Here is a 9,605-nt window from a genome sequence, read left to right as displayed (position 1 = left end):
GCGGTTTTTTCCAATTCCATAGATTTAATAGGGAATTGAAACATTACATAGATTATTGAGCAGAGACTGTGAGCAAATTGAGCTTTGGAAGTACCTACTGGAGTCTTAGGTAGGAACAAAATTCCTCCGTGTTGACATAGGAATGCAGCGAAAATGGACACTGAATTATTTATACAAATCTACCATAAAATAATAGCGTACCAGGAAGAGTAAGAAATACCCGCATACCAGTAATTCGGGAACATTTTTGTGTTCAATTTGGCTGCGCGATTTTGTTGAATTGATGGAATGAAAAATTAACTCATCGGATCGTAAATCAGGCATGCCCGAGAGTACTTATTTAAAAAAATAGATTTTGGCATTATTTTAGAACAATTTATCAAAAAACTTTACTGTTTCATTTATTAAATTGTAGCTATTTATTGGTTGTTATTACTCAGAAGATTTATAAGAATTTCAAATCCATACATTATTGTATAACTTTTTAGTATTTATTGGTAATTTAAAATAAAACTACTGAATCAATAACGAACATTAATCTGATTTATTGATGAGTTTGCAATGGAATTTTAATAAAAAATAAACATTATATCAATTGCACACTTCGAAAATATATTTATTTCGGAAAATTAACAAATAAATTAGAATTTAAAAAAAATATGTAAAAAATATTTTCATTTTATAAATGTTTTATATACAAAAAACATTTATAAAATGAAATTATTTTTTTTTATGAAATACACTGCGTCAAAATATTTTAAAAAAAATAAGAGGGATATTTTATGCGTTTGTGTTCGATTTTAAAAAATATATATATACTTACCTACATTAAAAATTTACAAAACTCGAATAATTAGTATTAGCTCAACGATATACAATATACAACATACGTGTAAAAATAACTATATATAATCTTTGTACAGGTCTATCTAACTAACGCTTTTTTTTCAATTAAATGTTCTTATAAATATAAATACCAGATATACCGGGCGATATATAAGAGATTGGAAAAAGCGAAGGGAGGTACTGAAGCTGACAAATGAAAATGTTTTGGAGAACCGCGTAAATAACTAGGTAAACCCATAAGTTCTTCGAACATAGAATAAATTTCAATGTGTACGCCATGTTACTGGTGCTCGTTTAAAGTATGTAGTTGCCATTTACGACTTAGAACATGGAAATTTTGAATGATGTACCTACCATAAACCTACGTTTATCAAGAAATACACAAAAATATCATATTTTTGTGAAGTTTCAATTCCCTAAATACGTAACCTTAGGAAGTCTCCCACTCGTGTATAGGTACATAATAATATAGTAATGTGCATAATTATCTAAAATTCATGAAAAAAATTAACTTTTTTTTATTCATTAAACCTTTAAATTGTTAAAACCCTGTTAGCCGTAGAAATCAATATGTACCTACCTCCATTATAATTTCTTACACATTTAAAACATGCGTCATCTTTGGTGTAAAATGGTTCATTCCGTATATTAAATTATCAGGTCCTAACCTTACGCTGCATTCATTGAAATATTTATTAAAGTATTAAAATCTTATTAACCTTCTAAGGATAGCTCATAAACGTCATAAAAATTAATATTGAGTGTTTTATACACATGTGTGTATACATATACATTTATATATATTATATATTAAAAGAAAATTTTAAATATTTTTTTTATGAAAATTAATCAGCTTTATGTATTATTTACTTAAGTTATATGTGTATGAATTACCTTCTTTATGACATACAGAAATCATCAATTGCAATAATTAACATGTAGAGTATACATTTTTTGTTATTCGTAAAGAGTACATATGGTATAATCACATTTGTAGTTACAAAGAATTAACCTAATCGGGCTCAAAAATAAAATAAATACATACGTTGGTATATTTCGTAAGCATTACTGAAATTGTCCTAATACTCGTATATGTAATTTTTAAATAAAAACTGCGTGTGCTTGGTTGATTTGTTTATGAAATTTATTTTTTATCTGATTCTGACAAATAAGCGCAATTTAGGTAGCATTATATTTTAAGAAAATGGCACTGTGTGAATTATCAAAAATTATAATTTTTATTTTTATTATTTTTGTATTTCAGAATTAAGAAAACATCAAACCATTTTCTTGACTTGAAATATTCGCTGTGTGCATATGATTTGTTAGCAAGTAGGTACATAATTAATAAGAGAAAAGCAGTAATTGCTTGTACAAGCTGTGTTACAAAATGAATACATGTTGTTTTTTTTTACATTTAACACCTTCATATGTTCGACTTTATCCGTAAGGTGTTTTTAACATTTTTATGAACATTTTATTTAAAGATAGATAATCCATAACAATTATATAATCCACGACTGAACTAATCTAAAGATACAATAATTTATTTTATGTACTAGCGGTACAAAAAATCTCTGTATTTTTTTTCTAGGTACATTTGTACTTGATACATATATGTATATGTTCATTAGCGGTTAACAAACTTTTTCACCGATAGCAAATTGAATAGGTTATAATAAATTACCTATAATATTTTTGTAATAAATATAAATACGCTACTACTTAAAATATTTTTGGTATCTGCTAGGAAGATGATGTAATTAGAAAATACAACGAAGAACTAAAATGATTGTGTGATTTATGTGAAAATATCGACGCAGGGCTGAAATTTTAGTGAAAAGTCAGAGATACCTTTGAGTTAATGTTTTACGAAGATGGCGCGATATAAATTAACCAAAATTATGTATCATCACTAAGTATGTATAGTGTAGGTAGTGTAGATAATATTAAGTTTGAACTTTTGATTCCAGCGATTTTGAATCCGGTTGTCGATCAGAATTGTCAGAATGTAACTATTGAAATACCGAAAACAAAATTCACGAATAATATTATTTACACTACACAATGAACACGTCGACCTTTCACTGTAATTAGCTGAGGAAATCATAAAAACACCTGTACCGTACCTATTTATGCAATTTTTCTTTAAAGAAATTGTATATATATATATATATATATATATATATATATATATATATATATATATATATATATATATATATATATATATATATATATATATATATATATATATATATATATATATATAATATATATATAAATATATATATATATATATATTTATATATATATATATATATATATATATATATATATATATATATATATATATATATATATATATATATATATATATATATATATATATATATATATAGAATTTTTTTACTTACTCGTAATAATATCTCAGCTTCGTAATAAAAGCTTTCAATTTAACATGTATTTAAAAACTGAGAAGGCATTAAAATAGTCTAGATATATGTTTTCATTTTCCGGATTCAATACGCCTTTATTATAGTCAATCCGGTAGGGCTGTGATATACTCCGAAATGAGCGAGGGGAGGGCCGGCAGAAGGTACCCCTCCGGGTCCGTGGGGGTTACAGCCGGCGGAGAGGGCGGGCAGGGCGGGGGCACGGGCAGCGCGCCGGGGGGGCGCGGCATTCGCCGCGACTCCTCGGACTCCGCGCTCCACTTGCCCGCGCGCACCAGCGACCTGCTCCAGTCCGGCTCCTGGCCGCCGGAGCCCTCCCAGCTACCGCTCTCCTGCACCGCGTTCAGCTTCTCGAGGATCTCCTTGAACTTGATCCTGTCCTTCGGGTCAGTCCGCCAGCAAGTCTTCATGAGCTCGCACACGAACATGGGGCAGTCTTCGGGCGGGATGAGCATGATCCCCTGCAGGATGAGCTTGCTGGCTCCGTCGTTGTTGTGTCCGTAGAACGGCTGTTTCCCCAGGCTGTAGATCTCCCAGAGCACGACCCCGTAGGACCACACGTCCGACTCCAGCGTGAAGCGCGCGTACACTATACTCTCGGGGGACATCCACCGAATGGGCATCGGCCGGTTGCCACCCATCTTGTAGTAGTCGCACGTGTACACGTCTCTGCTCATGCCGAAATCGGCTATCTTCACGGTGAGTCCCTCACCTACCAGACAGTTCCTGCATGCCAGGTCTCTGTGCACGAAGCGCTGGGAGGCCAAGTACTTCATACCGTTGGCAATCTTTAAAAAAAATTAATTAGATAAAGCGTTAAAACATTCGAAATTTATTTTTTATGAAAAAGTAATTCATTTACCTGAAGTGCAATTGATAGAAGACATTTGCGATCCAACTGCGGTAGACCAGGAATAGTCTGTCTCATCGCGCGTGAATTACTTCTCAATACTCCTGCCAAATCTCCGAACGGCATAAACTCAAATACCATCCACGGTGTGTGTCCATTATCTAATGAAAAGTAATTTATTTAGTACATTTGTTATGAGTTCGAATAATATAATAAGTATAATGAAAAATATTTTCCACCTGGATTTTACACATACGTACTTTCTGCCACAAATTCTTATACGAAAGTTAAAAAAATGTACTGGCTACCTCGAAGTACGAGAATAAAAATTAATATTATTATTAATAAAATGAAAACAGATTTTGGAGAGCTCACCAAAGAAAGTTCAGTAAAAATTAGTAGAGTTAAGAAAGCTTAGTAGGAATTTATTAATTACCATTGGGTTAAAGAAACTTCAGTAAAAATGACTAGCGTAAAGAAACCTCAGTAGAAATTAGTAGGGTAAAGAAAGCTCAGTAAAAATGGGTATGGTTAAAATGAAGCTCAGTAGAAATGAGAAGGGTAAATAAAGATCAGAAAAAAATACTAGGGTTTACCCTAGTATTTTTTCTTCCCTCTATTAATTTGTATTGAGCTTTCTTAAGAAAGCTCAGTACAAATAAATAGAGGAAAGAAAGCTCTTTTTTTAAATATTGATTATTGTATTTTTATTCTATTCACAAATGTTTTTATTGTGTAGGCCGTTATTAGATACAAATCAAGTTACGGTAGCGTAAGCTCTTAGAAAACTTATAACTTAGAAACTCTCAATAAATCTCTTAGACTCCGCGACACTAACCAATGGACTACAGCTTAGTTAATAAAAACAGTAGGGTAAAGACCCCGGTTTCTGTTAAACATATCGGATTATACTACTGATTATACTACTATATCACTGAATTTTATGTTTTGCTGGATACGTAAATTAATGTTTGAAATAGGATATTTCATGTGCCTAATATGAAATAATATTCACTTCAACAACAGCATCAATTATCGAGGGTGTCAAAAAGAACCCTGTAACGTTACCTCTTTGGACGACTCCCATGAGAGTGAGGATGTTGACGTGTCGGAAAGCGCTCATGATGTTGACCTCCCGGTTGAAGTCATCTTCAGCAGTGCGACTCGCGCTATCCTTGAGGACCTTGATGGCTACTGTCTGCGCGACATTATTGTCAACTTTGAACTCGCCTGAAAATTAATCAAATGAAATAATACCATTAAAACATTTTTCAGTTGTTCACTAAAAGTAAATGGTCTATGTTCCAATAGATTTCTATAGAGCAAATCGAAGGCGTGCGCGCCACTTTTCTATGTTTTATTTAGTTACATTATGTACTTATTTGTAATTATTAATTTTGTGTAGCAAAGTGATTTTATAATCTCGAGATAATTTCAGAATTTCAAAACTTTTTATAAGGAAAATAAATATTGCAATCTCGAATAGAATATTATAATAAAAGTCTAAGTAGCTGTATTAATGAATGAAACATTTTCTTATCCTTGTCAATAAGATAAAATCAAAATGAATAATTTCTTATTAATCACAGAGTAAAATTTCGTTTCTCTTGCGCCTCTGAAATACTCTGTCAATGTAATTATATCCAAAACAAACGTATCTATACGTATGAACGTTCTAACCATATTTCATTTTCAGAAAATTATAACGAGAAATTCCCATGACATTGAATGTTTCAACCCTCCGACAGAATGAACAAACTTGAAGAAAAGTATGTAGAAAGTACTTTTTTTAATGAGCCCTATCCATACTCAGATGTATAAGGTACTATATCCAATGAACGTAGTGTTAAATTGGTCCTTAATCATATGAAAAAGAGTAGATTAGTTTCTGCGTGACAGATTCTTGGGTAGATGGGTAGATGCGTAACCACGCTCGATACACAGGAAGATTCAGATGATCGTCATCAGTGGCGTACCTCGGTAAACTTTTCCGAAGCATCCTTCTCCGATCTCCTCCACGAAGCTGAGAGCGTCCCACTGCAGCAGGGGCACCGAGGGTCCCCGCGCGGAGGCGCCCCCGTAGCCCCCGCTGTTGCTGTACTGGGGGTTGCTGATGTAGCGCTCCGCTAATAGTGGCTCCGCAGTTAGGGGCTGTAAAAGAGTCAAAGGTACCTACGCTATATTATAAATCTACTTTTGAATTTATAACGAACATTATAGTCACGATTACATCCGAGCGATGACTTTTTTTAGATGGGAGTTGAATTTATTATTTACCTTGCTTATTATGTACAAGGTTTATAGATCATTTAGTGGATTTTTGTTTCTTTTAACTCTAAAAAATAAATTGAAAAAAAATATATGAAAAATAACTCCTATAATCGAAGATAATCCAGATTTAAGTATTTGGACACACTCAAAATGTTGCAAATAAATTACTTGGTCAAATTATAAGATAAAATAATAAAAATGAAAATGATATTTTATGGCGTTTCTCATGTATGTGATTATAATCCAGGATTCGGACACATACTAATATGAGAGTTTCTGCTCACATAAAGTGATCACTTAAACCAGCCTATGACGGTCGTCAGCCCCGTAAATGCCCAGACTTCCATATTCTTCATCATCTTTGATGAGATGTCAAAAAATAATATGAAAAATAACTCCTATAATCGGAGATAATAAATAAAGTATTTGGAGACAATCAAAATGTTGTGATAAAATATGTTTTTATTTTAATCTGTATTGGGAACAGGAGGGATAATCCAGTGTGGGTTGATCAGGAAATTCTGAGCACTGGCTCATTACTGTGAGAAAACCACGTAAAACTCCTCAGGAGAAGCCGGACTGTTGACTGTCTTCAGCAGACCTTCCGTTCCTCTAGAAGAGCCATGACATTCTTCTGCCTACTCTTCGCCTTCGAAGGAAGGTGGAAGATGGAAGGAAGATGGAAGCATCTTCCCATGATTTTTTAACCACTTCACGTTATACATTACAATACATTTTTGAATAGGTGGTTTGTATTGTATTCATTTAATCCTGTATTATGCATATGTGTGTGTACCTCAGGTTCGTACCAAAAATGGCAAAAGGTTAATGATTATGGTCATATTTTATAATGAAGTAAAGGTTAATTTGTATGGAATTTTAACGTATACGTAAAATATATCCCATTAAATGGCACGCAACTGCTCGCATTCACTAGTCACCGTAGAATTATTTACAAGTGATTAATGTGTGATGGTAAGCGCGTTTGGCTACCGTGTACATCCCGGGTTCGATTTCCGGGGAGGTCAAAATAATCATAAAATGCTTTATTTTATTTTTAAGTTTAATAAACCATGGACTGAAGCGTGGGATTGATGATCTTGTCTTTATATTACTTAACGAACATGTTGATACTGCATCAACCAAATGAAGTGCCCTGCACTGCACCTATGTGCCGATTAAGGTCAGAAGAAAAATGTGATGACAATACCAGCAAGATATATACGCTTTTAATTTTTAAATCTATTTTATTTTAACTAATAAATAATGAAAATTTAAAAATTAATAGCAGAAGTTGCATTTGTATAATTAAATAATTGTGGATTTTATTTTTATTTCGGTATTTTTTTTTGTAAGATTGTCAAGATTTATTACGAATGTCTTACAAAAACGCAATAATTTCGGGTGAATAATAATAAAATAAGTAAACTAGTCACTTGACTAACTACTTATTTCAAATGAACAAATATTTATTTTTCAGGTATTTTACCTCACGATCGTACAATGTATTTTGTAAGAATATTTGTTATCCCTAAATACAACATAAAACTTTTAGTATGATGAGCGATGTATATGCAAGAAAAAATATCGTTTAAATGTTTTTATTCGTTATGTGTTAGGTAGAACTGTTAAAAATACTTTTTAAAAAGTTTTATTTTCATATACGTTACATTCAATTAAAGAAAAAATATTAAGAGATTTATATTTTTTTCTAATAGGGGATGACAGATTTGCGCAGTATGGTAAGTAAACGAAACTATTTATTGTTATGTATTTGCAAGTTATATATACTTACACCCTCAGCCTTTTTTGGAGTATTATCTTTACACATCATGCTAGCGAGAGATTTCCTCTTCCACCAACATATTCCAGCAAGAACCATGATCAGGAAGATGGCTGTCAATACTGCTCCTGACATTATGGCCATTTCAGGATAACGATCAGGCCTATTCGATTTTTCTGCCTGTATCATAAGATTAAAAAAAAATCATTAAAAATAAAAATTAGGATATAAATTACAAACACTCATTACTTATTTTTCTTTAGAAAGTAGACTGAATGCAGTAGTTATACGTTCATAGGCGTTTTTGTGGAGCCCAACTGTCAAGATGTTTAAATGGTGAAATATGGAAATTGTAAATATTTGATAAATGTATATTAATAAGCGATATTTACCATTTCCGTAGAGGTGCTTATGTTAGGCGATGTAGTAACGGTACTATTACTTCCACTTGGAGGAATAATGTTGTGTATGGGGCGCGGCGTCAAAGGAACTGAAAAAAATTTATGATTAAAATTTTGGTCCATTACTCGAGATTTTTAAACTTCACCTTTTATCATACCAAATTCGTCCTCTCCTGAAATATTTTTTTTTGTTTCGAATGAAATTCAACCGCGTACAATATAAATCAAAGTAGTATTTTCATAATCATTTACTAATTTTTAAAAAATCTGCAATCAATAAATTTTACGATTGGCGGGAATCGAGCCCGCGACGCCAGTTTAGCTGTCGAGCGTCTACTCAACAACGCAACGGCGCTTGCACAGTATTTCCCAGAATATATGGCAAATTATAGAAAATAATGCAATAATAAAAAATACATGACAAATTATAGAAAATAACGTAATCATAAATGAATTTCACATTTTTCCCAGTAGTAATGTTAGGGAAGTGTTTCTAAAATAATATTACTTTTTTCATACCTGGATTTGATTTACACACAATATACCCGTTTTTAAGGATTTTAGATCTACTTCTGGGTGGGGATTTTCAAATAAAAAGGCACGTAAATGCACGTATATTACGGTCACACGGTGGTTCTATTTAGTATATCCGCTCTACGGTAGCCTTAAGGAAGAAAACTGTGTATCGAATAAATATATACCATACATATTTTTACTCCCTTAAATATGTATGGTATTTATTACTCCCGTAACCAACCACTCTTGACTTACCTTTTTAATTAAAGACCTGTTTTCCCTCCACCAACAACCAATATTGGCGTATCTTTAGCTTTAATTTTTACCCTCAGCTAACCCTGTGTATAAATGCTTACGTAAAGTGAGAGTGCTGATATGTGTTTAGTTACGGAGGCCCTTAAATTTAATTATGTTTAAAATGTCAACAACCGTTGTATTAAAATTTACAACTAAAATTTCTAAGATTTGTTGTGAAGAATCTT

At 32.3% G+C, this 9,605-nt stretch overlaps 1 protein-coding gene across 2 annotated transcripts in view; it reads right to left on the bottom strand.

The window, feature by feature from the left end:
• Window positions 1–3,258: 3,258 nt before the first annotated feature.
• The window catches only part of LOC148313534 (tyrosine-protein kinase transmembrane receptor Ror-like), a 33,370-nt gene continuing 27,023 nt past the window's right edge, over window positions 3,259–9,605 (bottom strand). Inside the window, exons 5-10 of one of the 2 annotated variants that reach the window (XM_088261923.1) lie at window positions 8,599–8,696; window positions 8,219–8,386; window positions 6,129–6,324; window positions 5,221–5,382; window positions 4,165–4,313; window positions 3,259–4,090 (exon numbers count right to left, since the gene is read on the bottom strand). In XM_088261923.1, the coding sequence (XP_088118049.1) occupies window positions 3,389–4,090; window positions 4,165–4,313; window positions 5,221–5,382; window positions 6,129–6,324; window positions 8,219–8,386; window positions 8,599–8,696 (1,475 nt within the window). In that variant the 3' untranslated portion in view covers window positions 3,259–3,388. The remainder of the gene's footprint in view (window positions 4,091–4,164; window positions 4,314–5,220; window positions 5,383–6,128; window positions 6,325–8,218; window positions 8,387–8,598; window positions 8,697–9,605) is intronic. The other variant, XM_088261931.1, reaches the window with a different exon arrangement.

This window comes from Brachycentrus maculatus, unplaced genomic scaffold, assembly GCF_059751285.1.
Source record: "Brachycentrus maculatus isolate JH-2025_06_01 unplaced genomic scaffold, ASM5975128v1 h1tg000010l, whole genome shotgun sequence".
NCBI classification, from domain to species: domain Eukaryota; kingdom Metazoa; phylum Arthropoda; class Insecta; order Trichoptera; family Brachycentridae; genus Brachycentrus; species Brachycentrus maculatus.
The sequence above is the reverse complement of the archived record's forward strand: the minus strand, read 5'-3'. Positions and strand labels throughout refer to the sequence as shown.